At 51.1% G+C, this 25,803-nt stretch overlaps 4 protein-coding genes across 4 annotated transcripts; 1 reads left to right on the top strand and 3 right to left on the bottom strand.

Annotated features, from left to right (window-relative positions):
• Positions 1–6,213: 6,213 nt before the first annotated feature.
• Positions 6,214–7,024, bottom strand: LOC128267938 (ribonuclease P protein subunit p29). The gene is made up of 4 exons (XM_053004901.1): positions 6,981–7,024; positions 6,615–6,921; positions 6,411–6,556; positions 6,214–6,350 (listed from the first exon to the last, which is right to left on the bottom strand). The coding sequence occupies exons 1-4, from the start codon at positions 6,985–6,987 to the stop codon at positions 6,214–6,216; spliced, it is 597 nt and encodes a 198-aa protein (XP_052860861.1). The 5' UTR covers positions 6,988–7,024.
• A 914-nt stretch (positions 7,025–7,938) lies between these two features.
• Positions 7,939–9,008, bottom strand: LOC128278795 (uncharacterized). The gene is made up of 4 exons (XM_053017523.1): positions 8,927–9,008; positions 8,743–8,866; positions 8,105–8,681; positions 7,939–8,046 (listed from the first exon to the last, which is right to left on the bottom strand). Exons 1-4 carry the CDS (start codon positions 9,006–9,008, stop codon positions 7,939–7,941), a joined length of 891 nt encoding a protein of 296 aa, XP_052873483.1.
• Positions 9,009–15,838: 6,830 nt separating this feature from the next.
• LOC128268038 (vang-like protein 2) lies at positions 15,839–17,614 on the bottom strand. Its single transcript, XM_053005034.1, has one exon. It carries the CDS (start codon positions 17,612–17,614, stop codon positions 15,839–15,841), a length of 1,776 nt encoding a protein of 591 aa, XP_052860994.1.
• Positions 17,615–20,154: 2,540 nt separating this feature from the next.
• Positions 20,155–25,565, top strand: LOC128278794 (endoribonuclease Dicer). The gene is made up of 6 exons (XM_053017522.1): positions 20,155–20,517; positions 20,590–21,250; positions 21,313–21,632; positions 21,699–21,953; positions 22,038–22,488; positions 22,567–25,565. The coding sequence occupies exons 1-6, from the start codon at positions 20,155–20,157 to the stop codon at positions 25,563–25,565; spliced, it is 5,049 nt and encodes a 1,682-aa protein (XP_052873482.1).
• Positions 25,566–25,803: the final 238 nt, after the last annotated feature.

Below are 25,803 nucleotides of genomic sequence, written 5' to 3'. Positions count from 1 at the left end.
GAATTTGGTGCCTTTTCAAATGCGATTACCAAACACAACACGTTCAATTAATTGGGAGGCTTTTTCGGAATTACAACAGATTGGTTAAGTCCCATGCTGTTGGCGCTGTTCTTAGAAATACTTCGTAAACATATTTTTTTTTTTTTCAAATAATCTCGGACCATTCATCTGACGATAGTTTTGTTGTATTGATTTAAGAAACATACTGCAGACCTTTCTTTGAGGGTTCCAAACCGAAGCCATTCAGCCCTTTCAGTTGACTAAACGAATAATTGCAGCACTTTGCAAATTGCAAAAGGCTTTACAGGCCCAATGAAAATGTGGAACTAAAAATGCTGAGCCAACAACAAACTTAAACTCCCGAAAACGAAATCTTCTTCCAAAGCCGCAGCCCCATCGTCAACACTGTAATGGTAAACTTTACACCTCTCGACCCGTAACACCCGCAAGTGTAAATCCCCAACACCGTTGCGGCCCGTAGACCGGTGATCCCGTGGCGGGCAAAAATGGCGCCAGATTGGCTTCGGGACCTTCAGGACTAAAACCCTCCCCGACCAACAAAAGACAACAAAACCAAACCGTTCATTTGCTTCTAATTATGCTCCTCACCACACGGTGCGGTGCCGCTCATATGCTGTGTGTGTATTTGTGCCCGAACACAGATTGGAACTCAAAACGCGTCGGGACGCTTAATCCTACTTTTATTACTTCCCTCACCAGGCGCCTCCATCGAGTACTATTTGGGCGTTTGGCCAAAACTCCCTCGGCGCGCCCGCCCGATGTTTTCGACTCCACTTTCGGGTGCCCATTTCGGGCCACATAAAACGCTGAGACCCAGGGAATTTAATTGAACTTAATGAAAAGCTTTTAAAACACCGAATCACCCCCAATGGGACATCCCTGGAGTAGGGTTTGCCGTCCGGGGAGTTCACAAACTTCCCGTCAACCAACCCACGGCGGGGATTTTCCCAAGAAAATCCGGAGGTCGACCTGACCTGGTGTGTGTAGGACGATGGCGCACGATGACGCAAGCAAGATGTTTTCCAATGGCTCTGTTGGTCTGGCCCAATGGTGTGTGTGTGTGCCAAGGATGATCCCTGTTCGGAATGGGTTCATCAGATCTTGCCCTCGCCCGTACGCTGTCAACCACCCATCGAAAACTGTCCACTGAATAATGTAGCACCCGATAACGACACACGAGGACACTCGGCGTGTCGTCTGGGTGCCTGGCCACGCTGTGTAGGTGAAGGATGCCGCTCAAGCGCTAACGGAGATGAGGCACGTGTGTACATACGATAAGATGCCACATAAGCCCCTGCCCCCGGGTGATTGCGGGCCACATCTTCTACAGCTACTGACTCCGTTGCTGTACGTGTCACCGACGGCCGTGGCACTCCAGCAATAATTTCGACTCCAGTAATCAGCTCCAATTGTAGGACGATAATAACACGGCCGATGACGTGCTCTGTACGGGCCAGGGGGCCAAACATCGTCACCAGCGTTCGTTCCACGAACACAGACACGTGGAAGGTACGGCTATGTACATCTCCTGCGAGGAAAGAAGTCTCGAAAAGGACACTCTCACCGGGCACGGTACGATACGAAGGAGAGGCAAACGAACCGCAGCACTCGAGAGCGGCGCAGGTCGCATTCTCGATGGCGAAGCAGAACCCTAGACTCGAGTGGCACGGGACGCAGCATAAACATAATGGCGTTGCCTCGAGGGGTGACACCACACGCGCGCCCCCGTCTGTACCGGCACCTTTTCCGGCTGCAGGATCCGGCATCCGGAAACAACCGACGGTGTGTGTGTGGTCGTTGTATGTGTTACGGCCGTGATTAGGCCATGGAGGATTAGAAGCCGTGTGCTCATAGAGGGGAAATGCGAATGAAGAAGGAAAAATAAACGGACAAAAAAGGACAACACGTCTGTCACGGTCTTCGAAGGCTGTCCATTACAAAGTAGACGTCACATATGTGGTGGACGGTGGCTGAACCATTTTATCGGCAGAAATAGAGAAAGAAAGAGAGAAAGAGCGCTCAATAAGAGCATATAATTTAAAAAGATGGTTGAAGGAATATTTTTTAAAGAAATAATGGGACATTTTCCCGTTGTGCATCCTTTTAAAAGGATAAATGATGGGTAATATTTTGCCAACACCACCAACCAATTCGGAAGCTAGTCTTTGTGAGTGTCCGTGTGCGGTGTGACCACCGTAAACTTTAACAGGACAACTCTTCGCCAAACCTCACCCTATGCGGAATCTGTTTGTCCTTCAAACCCCACTAGCAAACCGTTCCGACCACCGGTTCCATTTTCCGAACGTTAGGTTACTGTGTCGCTGTGTGAGTGCTGTTTGCTGTCCTTTTGCCTCTCGACACTTTTTTGTGAATTCAACGCCGTGTACGTGTATCTAAAATTCTCCGTTTCTCCCCTTTGCAAAAAGACCTAACGGAAGGGAAAGAAATTGGCCACATCCTTGCCCTATTATACAGAAATCGGCGCATTCTACTTTAATATAAAAGAAGCAAAAGGGGAACAAAAATCAATACTCACAGTTTTCTGGAAAAGAAATGTCAAACGCGACAAGAGGAAACCATTTGCTCCGGTTTGCTTTGATGGAAGTGTCGCATCATCAACACCTCCTCTGAGAATGATTCCGAGACAGGGCTTGATATTAAGGGCTTTTCCAAGCATTTGCAATTAAATTTGAAAGTAACTACATAAAATGCTCGCCACTTGGTCGTGTGTGGTACACCGAAGGTTCCAACTTTGTGGTGCTTTTCCACCGAAAACGTGTCGCCTGTTTGCGGCATCATCTGCTCAAATATTGCACCAACCCAGACAACAGCAAACATGGCAGCCGGGTGCCTCGGTGCCCCAGACAACCGCCCGACACGTCGAGTGGCAACGCCTGACACCACCCTATCTCGGGATGTTGCCAGGGCGACACCACCACCAGCGCGAACTGCACTACCAACACCACCACAAGCTTTCCGATCCGATTTCTCGGCGGCGCCACTGTCGGGTGTTTTTGGGGCGTCCTTGTTGGGGACACGGGCACCACCGCCAGGGATGCGCTCGAGAAATTGAACGAGGCGGCCGACTGCCGGAGTGGCACTCAATTTGCTGGCCGACCGAGTTATTCTACGTTATTACTTTGCAAAATCATGCTTTAGCGAACGAAAAGGACATCGTCCTGGAGAACGGTTTGCGATTGCTGCGACGAAGCCAACCTCATTGAATCGTGTTCCGACAGTCACGGGGAAACTTCATTTACAACCGACAGCAGGGACCCGTTTACGGACTTTTTTTGCATTAAAACATCGAACATTATGTTCTCTAGGAATGAAAATCGTAGACCATATTTTTTTTTGGAGGGACGACAAAATGTTCGTCTAATGAGCAGCACAAACACTCGACGCTGCCATCGCATTGCGGCAAAGTGCCTTCAAACTCATCGGAGGTCCAGCGAAAAATGCAGGATTCGTCCTCCTGGCCTGGCTAAGTCTGAAGCGTCGAGAAACTTTGTGAGAAACGAACCGCTACCTGGAACTGCCGTGTATTAGACTATCCTTGTGACCACAGGAAATTAGACGACGTAACCCTTTTTTCGGTACTTTGGTACGAAACTTATTAACTGGGAGAATCATCCCATTAACATTAACCACCGACGGCGTACGAGGAGAGAATCGTTGGGCCAAACAAAAGGGTAAACTATTTAATCCCTCAAGGGAAAACCACAACAATTATAAGCCACTAAAGAGACATCAGAAGTTCGATATGCCGAAAATGAAAACGGGAGTTTTTGTATGGTAAATCACTTCCAATAAAGATACGACATCCCTTGCGCCTATATGCCGGACGAGTTGAGCGGCGGCCTCTTGAATAATTCAGTGACCAACGTTACTGGCAACTCAATTAAACTTTCCTTTTGATTTTGCGGGGCGCCAATTTATAAAATCTGATCCCATTACGGGGCTTTAAAAAGATGTCTGGCTCCCCGGGGCCAAAGGACCCGATTCCGCGCTTCCATTATTGCTCGAGTGATCGGGGGAAATTGAAAATTAATAAGGATTCCAATTTGCATGATTTCGAATCCACTCAACCACACCGCCGGGCTCGGGCCCGCCGGGATGCTCGAGTTACTGCCGGACCGGAAATGGGATACTTTCACGGCGAGCGTCGGAAGAAAAGCGAACCCCTGCGCCGGATTCATCGCCGTGCGGGCGCTCGTTAAGCAGTGTACCAGGTGGTTCCGGTGTTCAATTTGTCACCGGCGGTTTCGGACGGGCCATGCGACGGAACAAAATGGCGTGCCCGGTTAAGCTGCAAATGCGACTGCCATGTTCGTGCAAGTCGACTGAACGGGAAAGGTATAAAAACATACACACAGCCGACGCCGGATAGTGCCAACGGCTTTATCTTCATCTACGCCATCGGTGGCGAGTCCACGTGCTTAAAACACTCCCAGCTCTATAGCCACTCTGCCGTCGCAGCACCGAGCGCTATCCCTTTGAAGTGGCACCGGATCGCTTCAAAGGGATGATCCAAAATAATAATAACGCCCGATCGGCCGGAGGGAACGGGAGCACCGGCTTTGCACCGGCGAAGGACGACCCAACAAGTCGCACATCTCGCGCTCGCGTGTCCGTCGATAAATTGATGTTTGTCGTAGGTAGGCGCAGATAGCGCTTTCCGCGGCGGAAGCGGGAATGGGAGAAAAACTTTGCCCCACCCGTTGATGATGGAGTTGAGTCGAGCGCTTCATCAGGACACCGTCCGTCCGGACGGGGCCCTGGGCTACCGGGCACATCATCAACGATGTGTCAGACGCACATCCGACTGCGGCCGGACTGCTTTTAATCGTCGCAAGCCGCGTCCCATTACACCGGCGCTGATGACTTCCTGCGTGATCACAGTCCGTCGAGCGGATGGCACTACCAATAGGCACTAGCTAGGTTCATTGCACACAGGACGGGAGACCATCTCCGCCTGCCGTTCCTAAGTGACACGAAGAACACTATCGCTTCTACTTCAAAGTGGCAAATCCTCTTTTCAATTTTCAAACGGAAGATGAAGGATAAAATTTTAATGCCCCAGCATAACTCAATTTTCTCGCTCACTTCTCCGGCACGGCACGGATAGCCGGAGCCGGAGAGTGACAAAAAGAGACGGAGAGCGAACGATGGCCGTTGCCTGGAAAGTGGTGGCCAACGGCTACGGAGACAGAGCCAATGCCGGCGAGTCCGTTCGATCCGGCTCCGGTTTAGGATTCGGGAAAATGGCTTCGCAATTGAATCACCGGAACGATGTTACGGATGCCGGGGCGAGGGTGGATTTTAAGTCGAATGATGACCATTAGAAGGACCGGCTGGCCAGGTAAAGGTAGAACGCTATCCGTAATTTCGCAAGGACGAGCGATTCAGCTTGCCGGCTGGAGGACAGTGGGTTGGGAATATGTGAAAAAAGAATCGGCCATCCACACGGACGACTTCAAAGAAGCGGTTCTACACTTCCAGAAGCTCATCCGTCGACCGATGCAGATCGGTATGGGAACTCTGGTCGGCTAATGAAGAGGCAACGTACGGTAGTTTGAAGAATCAAGAACATAAGCGTTTGCCAAATCCATGATTATTGACTCGAGTCATTCCATGCGAAAAGTATACCAATCAAATTATTTGCAACTCATACTTTCTCATGCTTCGTTTCCTTTCAGATGCATCAGTTTCAAATGAAGAAAGTTTGCCTTGTAATTGCTGTGTACGGAAAATTGGTTCAATACCCGCGATAGCACCGCCGGACATTGTGCGTTGGGTCAGCAAGCCAAGGCCAAAGTGCGAATGATGCGAAGGAGGCAACAAAACAACACCGACACCGGAGGACGCAGCACACGTTATCTGTGCGCTCACTGACCTCGTGAGCGGACCGACGGCGTCGAGCGATCAACCTACAGTCGCGGATCCGAAAGCGATGAAAAACCGCAACCCTGCGTTCCACCCTTTACATGGCGCCGGGACCATAAAAACCATAAGCATAATGAATTATTGAATAAAATGATTCTACAAAATGAAATGCCGGTGTCTATCCAAAACCGTATAAGGCAACATTTTGTGAATAAGATAAACAATTACCTTCGGTTAGACACGCCTAAAGTGGTTTTGATAAGGAGGTTTTTATTGCTTCTGGAACAAAAACAATTATCATACGTGCTATAAATCGGGGATGGAGAAAACTTTTACCTTCCGCACAGAACGCTCCGCTGGCCGAGCGTTCAAATATTTGCCGAACACCGTGATGGTCTTGTCCTTGGAGTGTACTTCAAAGACTGAATCGTTTTTTGGAATTGCTGAAAAGAAAAACAAATCCGTCAATAGACGCAAACCTTCTCGCACAGCGCAACACCTACTTCGCACTCTGTTGTCCTTGGAAACAATTTTGAACGTTCCCTTCGTATCCAGGACGACGATCCCTTTCAAACCGACGACCGACGACTGCTTCGACCGGACGACCGTGATTTTGGCTCCGTGATAATCCGCCTTTAAAAGACTGGCGCTGTGGAAGTAGCGTAAGGTCATTATGTGAAGACTACCTTGGCCGTGAAAATACTTACACCAGTGGGTTGTACTGCGAATCCGTTACTTCCGGTGTGCGGTGTTGCAGGAATCTAGAAATGTATCCACACCATAGCTCGTGCAGGGGCACAGCATCCTTATATTGGACCGTATCGTGCGGTATCGCATAAAGCCCTAGTTCTTTGATATCTCGACGGGATAGTCTCCTTTTCTGTTTGGTCTGGGGTTTGGGTACTTTCTTTTTGGGTTGTCTCACTAGATGCAAACTTTCAAACGCCTTCGTGGAAGAGTACGACTCAGGCCGTATTTCTGGCCGCACGAAACTTGCCACAAACGAAGAGGTAGCTGAAAAACACACTGTTTTATTAATCTTCTAACTCGTTTCGCAAACCAGAGAAACTTACCGCTCATTTTGCCGGCAAAAGCGAATCGTTTGTTTATGTTTTTATTTGGGTTTTTACCAGAATGACGTTTCAACTTGCTTCCAATCGGTTCAAACAGGTTCGGTTATGGAATACTTGAACCGGTTGGCTTTTCAAAACAACCGTTCGAGAGAGTTCATTCCAGAGAGTTCACCCAATTAAAGAGAGTTCATTCCAGAGAGTTCACCCAATTCGAGCGAGTTCATTCCCAATTCGAGCGTCTAATGATCGTTGAACTTTATTTTTTCATCCTTCGCTACGGATCTTCTCGTGTTCTCGTGTTGTAAATCGTTGCTCAACAATTAACAAACTCAGTATCCCTGCTTGAGACTGAGAACTTTCTGCCAGATTTTGTTCTGGTCTCCTGGAATGAAACTTTATCTGTGAAGCAATAAAACGTTTCGACACGATCACGATCTCTAGCTGTTCCCGGCGCGCGTCGCCATGCCTCAGTTTATCCTCATTTCTCGACCAAATCCATCCAAAATACCAAATCCATCCCCTTCATTCCACCATTCCCGGATTCCAACAGGATTGATCTCAAAAACTAACCCGAATGCGTCGCATCACACAAATCGATCCGAGTCATTTTTTCAACCATGATTTTATTGTTCATTGTTTCACTTACGAACAAACGAAAAGAAAGCTTGACGATAAATAACTGCGTCGTCATCTCAGCCACTTTGCCGCTTGTAAGAATGCGCAGTAAACGTTCCTTGCCGTTTACATTCCTGTTTTGCTGCAGTTAGACGCTCACTCACTAAAGCCTAGCTAAACACTAAACTAAACAACTAAAACTCTCGAGCTGAAAGCGTACCAACAACTTTAACTTAACGCTTTTGCCGAGTGTTTGTATATGAAACGAACAGTACGTTTATTGATGGTCATTAAAAACGAAATGTTCTAATGATTACATAATGTTATCTGTAAGGATAGGTCATCAACGGGAAGCGATACCTGATTCCATAAGACAAATGAGATTGTTTGATATTTCTACAAGTTTCACATCGGAAGATGTGGTCATAGATTTTACCAACTGCATTGGTATCTGAAAATACAAAAGCACAACTTAAAGAGTGTCAAATTTTTAATTTTACAACACGAACCTTTTCCGGCAACGCCGTTGGAATGCCCGCCTGCTGCGAAACCATCAGCAAACGATAAATGATTGCCACAGCAGCACCGACCACATCACTTGGTTCGTCGTTCGGACGAACGCACTTTAGCACCGCGTTTAGCAGTTTCTCTTCGCTCAGTATAAAGTAGGCCACTTTGTCAACCAGCGAGAAGTTGTAGGTGAAAGTTAGCGTCATCCGTTTCAGGTACCGCCCGGGGGCGATGCCCCAATGTTCCTGTTCTTGCAACAGTTTCGTCAACAGCACCAGCCCCGGTTGTCCTTTGGCCAGAAACGAGCGTCCCTCGTCGAAAGCGGCCAGGTTCGTCAGTGCCCCCAACACAGAAATGACGAAAACGTGTTCCAACGATTTCTGCGGAGGAATGTTACCGTCGTACGAGCCCAAAAATGATTCCACGATGCCCTGAGAGAGGGCACAGTATTTGTTCATCGTTTCTTCAGCTTCTACCAGCATTTTTACGGTGGTGTGGTTTTTGAACGATTTCCATATGACTTCACCCATCACGGCGCCAGTTTTCATCATGACTTGATGCTGGACATTGCTGGCACTAAAACGAGAAGAAAAAGGTAAAGGTTTCCATCGCCCAAACATCATTAATCGGTACAGACGTTTTACTGTCGTCGGTTTGCTTTTCTCTTTCCCTTAGCTGCTGTTCCAGATACTTAATCTTGCTTTCTGCGGTGAAGGCGCGTTGTTGCCAGCGTGAGATTTCAATTTCCGCAGCATTCAATTCTGCGACAACAAAGTGGAACGAGTGGAAACATGGTAAAAGTATGCAAATTCCCAACTTACTAGTTTCCAGCAAGGGAAAACACTGATGAATGAGATAATGTTCCGTGTTTCGGTGCTGGTGCAGAGCGCTTAGAAGATCCATATCCGAATGAAACGAAAACCGTCGATTGAAACAAAAATCGTTTGCGAAATGCGTACGATTTTTGACAACTGAAACCCTGTGAAAATTCGTAGCACCATTTTGCAGCCCCGGTTCTAGCCAACGGATCAACCCTACTTGCGCGAAATATTTCAAATTTTGCGAAATGTTTCATTTTCCAACTTTTCAAGGCTCCTTTCGAAAAGAACGTTAATATAAAACTGGAAATGGAAGTGTTTAATTCGATTTCTTTATTATTTGGATAGAATTTGCCCTTTGCTTTGCTTTCACACATAAAGAACGTCACTTTATCGCACTCAAAAACGCTTTTTTCATGTAGTACAATAAGTTTATTTTAGTTTCATTGCTTTTGGGCTGAAAAAACGCCTTTCTCTCTACACATCTGATATCTGCTCGCTCACGAGACCCGTCTGTTGCATTCGTTAAGGCTCGTTCTATGCATAGTGATTGGGTTCATTCGTTACTGCGTCTTTGCCGGAGGCGGCACTAGAGGGGATGATTTAGGGATTATTACTATCAGCAGTTCGGTAGCCTAGTAATATCAATAGAAATATTGTATGAATATATAGAGCATTGGGAGATAAGAGAATTGCGCACGTGTGTAATGCTAGCTCACGAACTGGATTCGTTCTGTGATGTGCAATGGCTTAAAACGTTAAACATAACCTATCTCAACCGATGCCGAAAAACGCAATATACGCTCCTTTTTCCTACAATAAATTATGTTTTGCATTTTCATCTCACCTCAACACTGGGGGGGTGGTTACCATTAGTCTAAGAACATTCTAAGAAAGCTTAACCCTATTGCTTGATCAAATATTTTCATTAAATCCACTTAAATGAAATAAGCCTAGGTTTCTTAAATAGTTGCAAGTACGATTGACACTAGAGCTTTAGCTGTTCGACGATACTAGGAGGGAATCACTGGGGATTACGAGATTACAACAGAGCAGAACACAAGTGTCCAAAAGTGTCACGCTGGAGATTATTGTTTCGCCCGCTTCCGGAGAAGCCACTCACAAATGGGATTATTATCACACGTGCTCGCCCCACAAACACATCTGTCACGCTTTCGCTCACGTTCGGCTTTCGGTAAGCGGATTTTTTTTTCACACGTCGGTGAGGTGGCAAAAGCCACGGCAACATATGTGCGTCATGTGTGCGTAGGTACTGCCTTCCCTCTGGTACGATAAATTACTAATTTTTTGCTTCCCTTCGCCAACACTTTCTCATTGGCGTCCACTCTGTCCGTCCTCTTAAAAGCTACACTTTTCTTATACATTAAAAAATGCACTCAACTCTTTTAGATAATTTCTTACTTTTGTGCCGTGTTTCGTCTCTCAGAGTATTCATATGTTGTGTCTTCGGTCTCCTCGCAGAAGTTGCCTACCCGGCCCGGTAGCGGGCTGATGCCGGGGCAGTGTGATATATATGATACACAATTGTATTGTCAGACTTTTAACTCTTCGCTCGCATCAGCGTGTATATAGGTTGTTATCAGCAAAATAGACTCTAATGAATTGATTCAGCTACGCGCGGCGTTTAATTGGTGTGTAGTTGCCATTTGAACCATTTCCCATGCCCCAGAGCCTGGGCGCTCCCATCGTTACTTGCCATCGTTTCCGTTAATTAGCTGCATATTGTTGCCTTGCTTGGAATTAAAATTGTGCTACCATCAGTCTGTCTCCTGGGTCCTGGTGCGCGACAGGACAGCGAAACTAGGGTTCCTATCATCCGTTTTACACATTAATATTTACGCCTTATGCTTTCTCCCGGGGGGCACCACGAAGAAGCCCCTTTTTAGGAGAGATTTTTTCCGGTCGTCTCTGTTTCATTGGGTCAAACGAAACAACTCTGGCGGTGCAAACAGCAGCAAAAAGCACCACCCACCCTGGGTGGTTTGTTGTTGTTTTTTGTCCGTTTTGTTCCGCGACGCGAGATTTGGATCGTTCGGTAATTAATTCAGCAACTGCAGACACAGTTCTGAAAGCCGGCAGCCGGCCGGCCGGCCGGCAATAAATTCACGCTCATACATAAATGGATCCAGTCTGCAGGTTGGTCGGTTACGCTCCAAATGTGTGCGAAATGAACGATAACGGCCGATATGTAGGTCGCGATTCGATGTGTTTTCGGTTATTTTTTAACATCATTCCGCTTGTTTGCATTTTTGGAAAAACTACGCCATGTCACACCAGTTTAAATGTCCATCATCGTGATCGTATCCGAAATTCGATCCTTGGTTGCGAGTTGCTTGGTGCCGAAAGGCGAATGATCTAATCCAATCTGGAAGCCTGAAATGAAATTTCCGTTGTCCTCCTTCCCGTTGGGCCGATCGTGGATCTTCACACCAGAGGAACGAAAAAAAAAACCCATACCGTCTGCGTTCCTGCTCAATTTGGTTTTTGTTTAACAACTCATCACTACTATCCGCAAGGTTGAAGATTTGTGGGCGCGGGATGGCCTCTCCAATCCAACACAGCACAGCACACATGAGAAAAAAAACAAACACTATTGAGCAATTTACACAAAAAATGCTAAACGTTCTCCCGAAACTATAAAAAAACCTTGAAGAAAAAATGGTTCTTCAGCAAAGACCCGGCGCCCCGTGCCGCGCTACAAGCCCCCCTTTAATAACACATCCCACGGTCCGGTCCCCGCGGGTGCGGCGGTGCGTCGTCATCTTGCTGGACCCTGCGCTCCCTGCGCCGAGTTAAAAAGGCATCAATCCGTCGTCGTCGTCGTCGCGCGGATCGTGACGGAAGTGTCCACTTATGTGATACCTTCTCCTTCGCGTAACGCAACACTTCCCGCTCTCTTCGTCTTCGAGAAATTGACAGAACGAACGGGTGTCCCCGCGCGGGTTCTCTTCACCCTCTTGGGGCCCAACAAAAACTAATGACCCCCGAACCAAACCAAACCAAAGCCCCCGAGTCACCGGCCATTTCGACGCCGCGCGCGTTTTTGGGCATTTTTCTCACATCCGAAAATTAGGGTCAACCCCGCCGGTTTCCTCGATCGGAGTGAGGGTCGGTGCCGCGGAGCGAGTGTGAAAGGCGCGCGCGAACCGCGTGACGTCGACAGGAGGGGGCGCCGCCGCTCCGCTTCCGTGGTCTAACACGAAACAATCGAACAGAAACAAGAAGGCCCAGGAAAAGGCCCATGATTCACCGGCCGGTGGAAAAATGGTGTCCCAGGCGCGCGGTGGAAAAGTTAAAGCACACACACACAGCGTCGTCGTCGCCGTCGAACCGGAACCACCGGTGGGAAAGGGTCGTACGAACACGATCGGTTGGTCGGGGAACCGGGGAACAAAAAGGTCTAATTGACCTTCGATCGAGAGATTGGATCGAGATATATGGCCGGCGTCTTTCGTGGGCCGCCTCCTGGCCATCGCAAGCCAAACACCTGGCGCGCCTGGCCACGGTTTCGACGGGACGGGCGAGTGTTGGCCGTTTCTTTTGCAGCATTACAACACACATTCCGTGATTTTACCAATTATCTACCACGGCGTCTGCCGTGGTTCTTCTTTTTTTAATTGCAAATTGAAATCACGCAATTTCGGGGAAGTAAATAAAAAAAGAAGCACGCACAAAAACGTGGCCCTGGGTGTGGTGTGCTTGGGTGATGACCCATCGATTTCCCGGGACAGCATCCGATGCGACCCCGCGGGCCACCGGAGTTCGGTTCGTTATCGCCGGAATTGGTCGTAAAAGTGGTCCATAAAGTTCGGACGGGCCCGTGCGGAGACCGGGTGGTGGAGGGTCTGGTAACACAAAAGCCCAATGATTGGTGAGAAAAGAGGGAACACGCGGCGATAGAGATTTATGGGACCCGATTCCGATCCCTTAGATGGTACCGCACCGAAAGGGGATCGATTGAGTGCGCGCGTCCCTCTGTAGGTCAGGTAACGAGCACGGCAGCCAAAATTCGTTAACAAATCTATCCTGTTTCCAACGGCCGGCGCGCGATAGCGAGAGTGGCGTCATCGGAAGAACCTAAAAAGGTTTCCAGAACCGCGGTCCTTTCTATCGATACCACAGAACGGGCGCAATCGGCGCAGGCTTTGAGATTGGAACCGGGGATTAAACCTGCCCATGACCGCCGGCGAAGAAATTCTTGCGCGATTCCGGAGCGAGCGAAGGAGCGTGACTGGGAGCAACAAATTGTAACTTCCTGTTTCCCAGAGTTCGAAGATCATGGTGACATTCTAGGGATACCGCTGGGAGGAGCGATCGGCTTCGACTTCGGATGAATCCCTAAAAGTGTCGGCGTTGAGGGACGTAAAAAGTGCACCGCAACATCAGTCTCTCCTTTTTTCGGGCGAGGTCGAAACCTCGAAAACCGCAGTCTCCCGATGACCGCTTTCCGCCCGATCCCCGTCCGTCCGCGGGTTCAAAGGCAAAAGGGCAATCGGAGGTAAATTATAACCCCTCGGCTGGACGCTCGCTGACCCAACGATGATCACATTTGCGGCGCTTTCCAAATCGATCGTGCCCGCGGGACAGACGATCCCGCGTAAAGGTTGCAATCTCCGCGGCTAGAAACCGTGTCGGGTCGGGGTTCGGAGTCGGATGAGAAAATCAAATTACCATTTTCACTTTTCGTCGTTCGTCGTCGTCCCGCATAGAAGGGGATTCCCATGTGGCACGACCAGTGGCGGGACAGAACGCGAGAAGTGCTCCTCGTCGGGTTCCCAGATGTGGCCACAAATTGCCACCGCCGCCGCCGCCGTCGCCGCCATACAGAAGCGGTAGTAGTGTCTCGCCCTCCGCGTGTGGTAGGCACTCTGATTAGTTCTCCGGGATTATGATTTGATTAGTAAATGATATGCAAATCCATTAATGGTGGCGGTCCGGTCGGTAGCCGGACGGCGCGGCACGGAGCCGAAACGGAACCGAGGCAAATAGGCAAATTCGGCCCGGGGTCGGCCCCGAGTGGCAACGGACAATTTATGCCCACAATAATGTGTCCACGTAATGGGGGTTGGATGAGAACATGGAGAAACAGGAGAGAAGACACAGAAACCAAAGCCGGGCAGTGGTTTCCGTGCGGAGCTTTTCGCTTTGATCTTCCACCGGTGCGCGCTGATGATTATGATGATAGTGGTCCCATCCCAAATAGGATATCACGTCGGACCGACCGCAAGCGCAATTTTCGGCACGAAACCGCTTGTTCTAGCAAAACCACCCGGCCCCACGGCGAAGCACGTACGCGGAACCAAACTGTCGCCAAACGCTTGTTCTTGGCATCGGTACATCGGTACATCGGGGACACGTTTGGCATCGCCAATGATCGTGGCTTTGTGTGCTGCTAGTCACGAAAAGCACCACCAGCAACAGCACTAATGTAAGGCAGCGTCCGGAATTATGGACGATAATGTTCCCAACACGCGCGGAACAAGAACTCACAATGGCCAGCACAATTCCTTCGCATCGTGATTGATGGAAGACGAGCGCGAAAGACGATACCGGAGCTGAATTCGATTCAGCCCGCCCCATTCGTTCCCTACAGCCCAACGCCGACACCGACTCCGTTTCGTGACAGAGTGGCAAACAAATCCGATTCGCTACGGCCATCATTTCATCGATCAACTCTCTATCGATTCCAGGAAGCAGCGCTAGCTGGGGCGATAGAGAATTTAATTGTTTTCACCGGTACGGTGGGAAAATCACTCACTCCAGGGTGGGGCCTAGTTTCCAATCTCTCTCCCGCGATGAGAAAAGTCCCAATCAAATTGTAGGGAAAATGGCCGACAGTTCTATCGGTTTCCAATCTAGTCTTCTCTTCCAAAAGACCTGACGGAGGCGATTAAAGGATGGCATGCTACGACGTGTGCCCCCAACTGCGAACCAGTTTGCTGAGATGATTGTTTGCCAACGCAGGAATCAAAGGTTCTCCAATAACTCCAAGTTCGCCTATAAACTTTCAAGTTTGGAATCTTCGGTCCGAAGATGCATTTGTAGATTGAATCTTGCCAAACACATAAATGCTGGACACACCCGAGCATCGTCTTCATTAACGACGACGCCGGCACTACCCGTCTGCGCCGTCGCCGCCGCGGCTGTCGCCATGGTTATAATTAACCCAACTTCCTGGGTGGCATTCGACGCAGATCATGGGATCATGGGCATTGATCATTAGTCCACATTTGTGTGTGTGTGTATGCCCCACACACACTGGCACACACCGGCACACACAGTCCGGCCTCCGGTTCGTGTTTGCCTATCCCGAAAAACGACAAAACGCGTACGATTAAACCTAAAGTTCCACGAGATATGTGAGTTGTTTACAGCGGAAGCTGAGGGAAACGACCCCCGCCGCCACTTCGACCCTTCCCGCATTCCCGAAGCTAGCTGTGGGTCTATTTCCGTCTTTGGCGAATGAAAACCCCGGCCCGGGTGGTGTAATCGGTGTTTAGTTTGATGATGATGGCCATCGATTTGCCATCAATTAAAGAACCGTCTCCCGGCACGCGGAGGGGGGGTGGGTTTCGTACTAAACCAACCCAAACCCCGATCGGCTCGCTTCTCTCGGCTACCCCTCGCCGCCTAATCACGGGGTAATCTGCGGCCGTCTCTTTCGGAATCCACCCGCCACCTTCGCCCGACTATCATAAAAATGCCTTAACCTAGCTCCTCTCAGCTTCCTTACACCAAGCGATCCTGAATTTTGCGATTCCTACGTCGGCCAGTCACGAGAAGGTGGTTTAGTTGGTGCAAAATTTCACCCCTTCGGCGCTGGTCGTCGGCGGGGGCGCGAATTCCGCCCGGTCGCCGGCTGCTGCCCGTCATCGTCGTCCCCAGCGGTCGCGGTCACACGCTCGTTTCCGAGTTGAGCTTCAGCACGAACTTGTTCGTCTTCGGATCGACCACCTCCTCGCTGACGGTAAAGTGCGGAATTCGGTTGATCGAGACCGTGAGCGATACGTCGTTCTGGATCAGCTGGAAGGTGCATCCGTCGGAGATGGGCCGCGACAGGAGCTCGTCGCAGATTAGCGCCCAGTTGTGGTTCTGGCGGCGCTCCTTGTCGTTCTGCAGCACCGGTGCCTCCACCAGGTACGGTTCGAGGAAGGCCCGCGGTGACATGTCGTGCTTGAGGCAGTGCGCCAGGTGCTTCAGGATCGACTCGACCGTGTGGCGCGGTTGCTGTCGCGTCACTCGCAGATACTTCTGGAGGGCGCGCGCCATCGAAGGGAAGATCGCTTGTGCCGCTTCCTGTGGATCGAGCGGAATGGCCGGTGGACCGTTGGTGCCCTGCTGCGATCCGCTCCCACCACTGGTGCCCGCCTCCTGCTGCTGCATGCGCTTGATGTGGGTGAAGGCTTCCTCGGCAGCGGTCACCAGGCGGGCGCGTCGCTTCTTCACGCGCCGCTCGTACTCGTGTTCCTCGTAGAAGCGCTCGTTGTGTGACGAGTCCCGACGGCGGGCGTGAGCGGCCAGCACGGCCCGGGACTGTGTCTGCTGTTGGGCCGGCGTCGCTCCGTCCACGTCGTAGTACTTGAAGGACGACACGGCGGCCGCCTTACGCTGCGCCTTGGACACCGGTAACCGCTCCAGGTACGGGTTGTAGATGCTGAACTCGGTATAGTATCGCTGCAGCACCCAGACGGCCGTCCGTTGGATGCTCAGCTGTCCGATGCTGCTGCTGTGTGACTCCCCATCCGGGCTGCGGATCACCTTCACGTGGTACAGAGGCTGTAGATGCCGTATTTCCAGCAGCACCACGGCCACGTAGTGGATGAAGAGCAGCGTGTCACAGTAGCTCGTTGCGTAAGCCACCAGTGTGCGGTAGTCGACAACCGACGACCCGGACACTATGGCCCGGGCCCCCTCCGTCACCTGGACGATGTAGAACAGCCAGTAGGCGAAGGACGCGATCAGCACGAGCAGCAGGGAGCACGAGCGGAACAGAAAGATCCGCGGCATGATCGCGAGCGGGCGCCGTAGGAACAGGGCCCACAGTCCGATGGCCAGCAGGAGCAACCGTGCGGCCAGCGAGACCAGCATCCCCTTGCACTCGGCGTTGCACGCCAACAGCTGGAGCCGTTCGTTTTGGGTGAGATCGAGGCTTTCGAAGGCGGACGGGAAGATGCCGGCCTTCGGCAGGACCACCATCACGAGCGGGCCGACGAAGGCCACGGAACAGAGCAGAACGGCTGCGCCCCGCTCCAGGTACCGCTGGCAAGCGAAGCCTACCCCGCGGTCATCCGCCATCTGGAAGTAGCTGACGTCCTCCATCGAGATGCTCTGCTCGGACGTGTTGCCCGTGATGGCGGTCGTGTTGTCGCCCCACGTTTCGTCTTGCGGCAGGATCGACACCTCAATGATCTCCTGCCCGTCCCGGCCATCCTCGCCAAGGTTCACGCTCGTCTGGAACGGTGCCATGTCCGGGCGCTTGCTGCGCGAATGATTGTTGCTCCGATGCGAGTGGCGCGTCCGGTGCGATCCCAGTGTCCCCGCGCTATGATTGTTGCCCTGGTGCTGCTGCTGCTGCTGCTGGTGCTGCTGATGCTGCTGGCCGCCCCGCGACCGCCTGCTTTTGGTTCCTGGTTCCGACTTCACCGATTCCGTTTCCATCATCGTGCCCATCGAGACGTCATCGGGCGGATGACTCGGGCGGATGACTCGGGCTTCTTCAGTCCTCCGCAGCAGCCACTGACCACGTTCTCTCTCCGCACACAAACCGCCACAAAAAACAGCCCCAAACCAAATCTAATCTCAAATCGAACCGGCGCGAATCGTAATTTTCGGCACAAAGGCATCCAGAAACCACGCGATGGCGCTGTTGGTCAACTTCTTCGCGGACGTTCCTGTGTGGACGAAGACGGATTTGGTGGTGCTTCTGCACTCTTCGCTGAGTTGTTAGCAATACACGCGCACTCACACACTCTCGCGAACATAAACACAACGGAACGGGGGGTAAGAAAGAGAGAATGTCTGGCGCGTTCCACGACAAAAACCGGCCCTTACAGTTAGCTATTTAGCGGCCCCGCTGCTTTGAGGGGGGCCAACGCGTCGAGGGGAGGGGGTGCAGCGAATTTGTCGCGCGGTTTGCAAATATGTCGGTCACTCCGTGTGGGGACCACCGTGTCCCGGCGCACTAGTTTCACTTACCACGGGAAGACAACGTCGTCCCGAATCGCTGTTAATTTACGGGACCAAATCCCATTTCAAACACACACACAACTTTCGATCACAATTAAATGCATTTTTTCCGCACCCGTTCCGAAGGAAACGCAGCTCAGTGACGGAGGGAGCATACAAAACATGTTTCACAACCGCTCGCCATCTCGCTCACACGCGAGGTTGAATGACTTCCGAATGCTTTGTAGAACGCCCAAAAGGCAGGCTGGAATCCGATTCCTCACCAGCTCAACAAACACACTTGCGAATGCTTTCGAAGCCGTGAACTAGCGCAAGCCACAGACGTTTCACGCAAGACGCGCAACGTTCACAAAACCGCGATTGTGTGCCACCACCATTTTTGTTTCTTCGTTCTGTGCAGCAGAACTAAAGTGAACGCACAGACACACACACACACAGAGGCGGCGAAGAACAACTTCTCACACGCACAGCAGATCGTTTGCGCGAAGGGTTGCGCCGCGAATCCGGCAGCAGAAGACGCGACCAGGCAACATAACCGACAAACGCGTGTATTGTTACCCCTTGCGTTCACTTTGAAGCTTTGAGGCCGGTCCACACGCAACGATTTGACTAACGTGCAATGTAACGTCTAGACAGTGAAATTGCGCCGATTTGGTCGTTGTCGACCATCGTCTCGGACCTAGAAAATCTGAGCAAAAAAGCATTAATATCTGTCCAATTTCCATACATGTGTGCGTGGTGCTGACATGGTGGTTTGATGTTGATGTTGTTGATTTAAAAGTTTTTAAGGCAAAGCAGTTTAACGTGAGAATAATTGCTTCGCTTTAAAAGCCATTTTCTCGACCACTGTGACCGATGAGTACCACTCTTGGTACGTTCTATTTTTTGCTTTTTAACCTAAACGCACCATGCCAAGGCAGACCAGCACACATTCACACTGAGCACAATGTTCGGTTCTGCGATTGCAAATCGTTATGAAATCGTACCATGTGTACGCTCCACAGATCGCTACGACAAATCGTAGCAACAAATCGTTGCGTGTGGACGGCGATTGACGACCGCAACTGACAGCGCGTCACGCCCGGTGGTAAAGCTACGTCCATACTGTTTATTTGTCATTTCGGTTGCCATTCGAAATTTTGTAACGAATAGCTAATAAAACTAAATCGCGATCGCGAAGAGTTCTTCGCGGAGGCTTCACAGCACGGATTACATTTAATGGACCAACTATACTTGCACGATGCAACGCATTCTCTTGCGACGGCTTGCAGTACACTTTTAAAATTTGCAAGCAAATAATTTTCAGACTTGTACCTGAGGTTTGCGCGGCGGCCATACCAATGGAATGCTGCCAGTTTGTGAAGGTTGTACCACTTTTCTCTACTTCATGTGCAGTGCAGTGTCAATTTGCGTTAATTGCTCAAATTCACAAACTTGCAATTCAACAACAGCTTACACCGAAGAAATTTTTTTTCCTCGAAGAAATGCTGCTTTCCTTCCTCTTCTATTGCCGTCTTTGTCATAATCTGATCCGCTGTCGAAAAACGGTCCCTTTTTGGACAGCCAAAAAATCTATTTGGCGTCAACGGTCAAATTGAAAAAAATACCCCGTAAATATCCCGAAACGCGTAAAATATCCCATAAACAAACGGAGCCCACCAGCAACTCAAAGTAGCTCACAGCTGAAGTGAGAGTTTCCGGCCCTACCATATTTTTGCCCCAGACGCCGGGTATGAATTTGTGTGGTTCATGTTTCTTCACGTTTAATGTTGTTGATTTGTTTCAAAATGTAAATATTTTCTCATTCCCAACTATGTTGCACTTACTAATTTCGCCGTTCGTTTGTTCGCAGTCGCATTGATCGGTGGTAACAAAGTTGCATCAACGTAGGCATCGCAAATCGCTAAACCGGCACCAACTTGAGCACTCGTCGCGGTGATTCACGTTCCAGCAACGTCTGACGCAATCGCGGTTGCCTTTTGCCACGCCGTGCGAAACTATTTCAGAAAATCCGTGTTAGCAGGATGGCCGCAAACGTGCAGCAACAAGAAACCAGCGGCACGCTGGAGGATTTTGTGCCACGCGATTACCAGGAGCAAATGAAGGATGTGTGTTTGGAGAAAAACACAATCATCTATCTGCCGACCGGTGCAGGCAAAACCTATATTGCGCTGATGGTGATGCGAGATCTGTGTTATCAGCTGAAAAACTCCATCTCGAGCGGCGGCAAACGAACATTCTTTCTGGCCAACACGGTGACGCTGGCCAAGCAGCAGGTACAGTTCTTCAGCCGCTTGCTCCCGTTCCAGGTGCGTTTGTACACCAGTGAGGTGAACGTGGACGCCTGGAAGAGTGACCGGTGGATGCAAGAGTTCGCCGAAGTACAGGTAAGAGCACGAGCAGCCGATTGCCGATTCGAGCAACGGTTCTAACCCACTTCCGGTTTTGCTCGGTTGCAGATATTTGTGTGCACAGCACAAATCTTGCTCGATGTTCTGCGCCACGGCTATCTCAGCCCTGCGAACATCAATTTGATCGTGTTTGACGAATGCCACCGAGCGACCGGACAGCATCCGATGCACGCGATCATGAAGGAGGTGGTTACGATACCGAAGAGTTGTCAGCCACGGATTATTGGCCTTTCCGGCACGCTGCTCTTCCGGGAGCTGAAGAGCAGCGACGCCGTACCCGAGGAACTCGAGCGGCTCGAAAACGTGTTCTGCTCCACGATTGCGACGGTCGGTAGCTACGATCAGTACACCGCCATGTGTAGCTTCTCGACCAACGCAAAAGAAGTCCTGTGCAGCTACGCCAAAAGCTATACCAAAGACGTGCCCGTAGTGAAAACGTGCGCCAGTATGGTCATGGCCTTTGTCGAACAGATCGAGAAAGTGAATCTGCCAAAATACAAAACTCAATCGCAGCACACGCTGAAGCGAACAGCAGCAAAGCCGGTGAAGACGATCAAACGGCTGCTAACGGAATTTCTGCTACAGATTGAGGAGCTCGGAATTTTCGGCGGCTCGATCGCCATCCTGGGAGTGATCGTGCAGTTCGAGCTAGACAAGCGTTGCGCTGAGAGCACCCACGAACGGCACCTGTATCGCTGCGCGATCACCTGTACGACCTCCATGTATGACCAAAAGCGTTCGATTACTTTGATTTTCTCGTTCTTGTTGCAGTGTGTGAGGAGTTGCGCCATATACTGGTGAACGTGATGAAGGGACTAACGGAACAGGAACAAATCAAGCAATTTTCATCCGACCACCTCCGTCAGTTGATACTCTATCTGGAGCGTGAGTACACGAGTGCTGCCGATTTGAAGAAACAATCGATACTGTTTGTGAAGCGTCGCTTTTCCGCGAAAGTGCTGTACCACATACTGAAGAAATACTTCGAACTAAGCGGAAACGACGTCGTCCGCTCAGAGTTTATCGTTGGGGTGAACCGAGGACTGACGGAGTCTATTGAACTAATCCTCACGACTAAACAGGACCGGCGGGTAAGCTTTGAAGAATCGGCTTGTAAGAAAGCCTTCCTTTTGAGCCTTCCTTTTGTTCCGCTGCAGGTGCTTCATAAGTTCTGCAAGTACCAGATAAACGTGCTCTGTGCTACCAACGTCCTGGAGGAAGGTATCGATCTGCAGATGTGCAACATTGTGATCATGTTCGACGAACCGTCCTCGTACAGCTCGTACATGCAATCGAAAGGTCGGGCACGCATGAAAGACAGTAACTACGTGATGATGGTCATGCAGGATAATCGGACCAAATTTTTACAACGCTTGACACTGTACCACCAAATCGAGGCAAAGCTCAAGGGTGTAAGACACGGCGCAACAGCATCCTCCCGGCGTGGATGTTCCGTTGAAAGTTCCTTTTTCACATTTCTAACCCCTCCGGTTTAGGTCTTGATCGGCAAAACGATCAATCGTCCCGCACCACTGGAGCAGGATGTGCGCAAAGAGCTACTGGAGGCTGATTTGATTGCACCGTTTTTGACACCGGCCGGTGCCAAGCTGGATATGCTGTCGGCCATCCAGCTACTCAATCGGTACAGTATGGGTCTACCGCACGACCTCTTCACCGATTCTCAGGTGGTCTGGGAGCGGTTTGATTTGCGCGACCAAAAAGTTTACGCCGCCGTTCAGCTACCGCTACAGTCAACGGTTCGTGAAAAAGTGTGCGGCGAGCCGATGAAAAACATAAAGAACGCCAAGCGGTCTGCCGCTTTCAATGCCTGCAAGAAGCTGTACGAGGCGGGCGAACTGAACTTGCACTTGCTGCCGGTGTCGATGAAGGATAAGGTCAATGAATACAACGATCAGTACTTCCAGCACTGGCGATCCTTGAATGTTGGTAGGTATTACACCGGCACTCAGTTCGGTCTCCGGCTCCAAATTGGTTTGTTTTAACACGCTCTGTGTTTCCCCCCAGCTTCGGATACGAGACTGGCCGGAACGGCTAAGAATGTCCGGGGGCACAAAGTTCGCTTTCCGGTCGAAACGGTAGACTGTACGCCACAGGCTGAGTCGGAGTCGGAGTGTTACGTCTACGTCGTGCGCATGCGCGCTCATTTCGAAGCGAGTAAGCGGATCGAAAGCGTCCATCTAGTCAACGACTTGTACAATACGGGCAATACCTTTGGTATAATGACCCGCAAACCGTTGCCGTCGTTGGCAAGGATGAAACTGTTCGTTACGCTCGGCACGGTCGTGGTGGATGTGATGTCCGTTCCTCTTCGAATCAAACTAATCGACGATCAGCTTGGAAAGCTGAAGCGCTTCCATTTGCTGCTGTTCCGCAGTGTTCTGCGCGTCTGGAAGCCGTTTGCGGCCATGGACGTGGAGGGCGAAGAGAACGGATTCCTGATCGTACCGTTGGCCGATTCGGCGACGCTCGATTGGGAGCTAGTGAACCGGTTTCCTTCGCTGCGACCGGCGCGGGAAATCAATACGCGCGACCGGCAGCGGATGGTGTTCGAGCCGGAGCGGTACCTGTACCGGGTGATTCATCCCTGGTACAAGAACGATCCGTCGCAGCACTACGTGGTGCTGAAGGTGCACGAAGAGTTGACGCCGGCCAGCCCGTTTCCGAACGCCCAGTTCCGCTCGTTTGAGGAATATTTCACCGTGCAGCACAACCAGGTTGTGGTCCGACAGAGCGACCAGTTTCTGATCGAGGTGAAGGGAATCTCTTCGAACCTTAATCTCCTGCATCCCGGCGCAGAGCAGGACGGAAGCAGCAAGCGCGCCAAGCACTGGGAGTTTCAGGAGCTGCTGCTACCGGAGCTGTGCCACAACTACGAGTTTCCGGCCGACTACTGGTTAAAGGCGACGCTGCTACCGAGCGTGCTGCATCGGGTGCACTATCTGTTGCTGGCCGAAGCGATACGCTGCGATCTGGCCCGCAGCGTACAGATCGGGGCGGAGCAATGCGACCGGATCGAGGAGCTGACAGTGGATCGGGAAATCGCTCTCGTTGTGCAGAAAGCCGACGCACACCAGGTGTTTGGCGATAGTTTTGAGGACGAGAGCACCAGCGATGAAGAAGAAGAAGGCGATGAGGACGAGCATAAGAAAGAGGATGCGCTGCGGGGCGAAAAGTTGAGCGAGTTGCTGCAGAACCTGAACATGAACCCGTCGATAGAGGAGCTCGTCTACCCGTGGAAGGAAGAAGAGCAACCGCTCGATCTCGACCGCCAATGGTGCGATACCGGTGCGATCGACATTGATTATTACATCGATTTTGTCGGGAAACATCAATCACAGGTTACCGGAATCGCCGAGAAAGCTAATCTTTGCCTCACAGAACAAGACAATGTAGAGGCTCTGAACCTAAGGCACGACGACAACACGACCAGTTGGCGACACGGCGACGATGGCCAGAGAGCTTCCGCCATTCCCGTCCGGCCGGCCATCCAGGATGGGTTTGGGAGTCCGGGCGAAATTAAAATTCTAAAACTGACGCTCGAAAATACGGCGCACGTGTGCCTACAGCAGGGCGACATCCTGCAGGCACTGACCACGAAGAACTCGCACGATGTGTTCAATCTCGAGCGCTTTGAGCTGCTGGGAGACGTGTTTCTGAAGTTCTCCGTGTCGGTGTTTGTCCTTTTCAAGCACAGCAACTGGCACGAGGGCTATTTGACGACTTGCAAGGGTCGTATGGTGAGTAACCGCAATCTGCTGTACTGTGCGATGAACTACGGGTTACCGGGCATGCTGAAGGTGCACCGGTTTGATCCGAGAAACGACTGGATTCCGCCACTGGCCGTCGTTCCGAAGCCGATTCGGGAGGCGATGCTCGAGGCCAAGGAAACGCCCGCCCTTCTGTACAGTCTGAGCCTAAACGAGGAAGAGGTTCAAACGGGCCAGGTCCAAGTGTCCACGGTGGAAGCGTTTTTGCCGTTGATCACGAGGAACGAAACACAGGCCCGCTCGACGCTGGAGGCCGTGCTGCAGCAGGTGCACATACCGGACAAGATGGTGGCCGACTCGATGGAAGCGCTGCTCGGGGTGTGCGTCAAATCGGTAGGCTACGAACGGTCGTTCCGCTTTCTGCAGCACTTCAACATCGTACCGCGCGACGCCGACATAGCCCAGTTGCTGCGTACCCACAAGTTCCCGGTGGGCAGTTACGAGGCGGCACGCGAAACGATCGATCAGATGCTGTGCGATCCGGATACCATCGAACGGGTGCTGGACTATCGGTTCCGCAATCGCACGTTACTGCTGCAAGCCTTCACGCACGCCACGTACAGCGGAAACACGCTGACCGGCTCGTACCAGCAGCTCGAGTTTCTGGGCGATGCCGTCCTCGATTTTCTCGTCACATTATATATCTTCGAGCGAAATCCGACGATGTCACCCGGTACGCTGACCGATCTGCGGTCCGCACTGGTGAACAACGTCACTCTGGCCTGCGTGCTGGTGCGCTGCAAGTTACACCGGTACATTCTGTCCCGGTCGCCCATGCTCACCGATACGATCGATCGGTTCGTGGAGGTGCAAAACGCAAAGCAGAACAAGATCGGCGACTGGGTGCGGCTGCTGACGGAAGAATCGGACACGCCGCTCGTCGAGTACGTCGACGTGCCGAAGGTTCTGGGCGATGTGTTTGAAGCCCTGATCGGTGCAATCTATCTCGACAGCGGTTGCGATCTCCTATGCACCTGGCGCGTTTGCTACGCGCTCCTGCGAAAAGAGATCAACAATTTTACGCTGGACACGCCGATCCAGGTCGTGCGCCAACTGTACGAACATCCGGGCGCCGACCCACACTTCAGTGCGCCACGTGTCGAGGACGAGGTGGTGATCGTGAAGCTCACGTACAACCTGCGCAACCAGCGCATGAAGGTGTACGGTTGCGGTCAAAACAAGGAGGACGCCCGGCGAGCAGCGGCCAAACTTGCCCTGAGCAAGTTGTGCAACTAGATGGCCCCGCCGATCGACTGTGGCCAGCTCGTGCTCGTGGCCGTTTTTTTTGTGTCTACATTTCCCGCGCTATTTCCGATCCCAACAATACCATGTTACGTAATGCATTGTTCTTCCGAGGTTGTATTTAATGCCAATAATGATAGGTTATCGTTAATCTCGGTCGATCGAATTAACACACATGACTTTAGTTCTAGCAAAATTTACGCTAAGCGATGAATATCTGTTTCATGAAACA

This window comes from Anopheles cruzii, chromosome 2 (genome assembly GCF_943734635.1).
Source record: "Anopheles cruzii chromosome 2, idAnoCruzAS_RS32_06, whole genome shotgun sequence".
NCBI classification, from domain to species: domain Eukaryota; kingdom Metazoa; phylum Arthropoda; class Insecta; order Diptera; family Culicidae; genus Anopheles; species Anopheles cruzii.
Note: the sequence above shows the minus strand (reverse complement) of the source record. Positions and strands in the feature narration are given on the sequence as shown.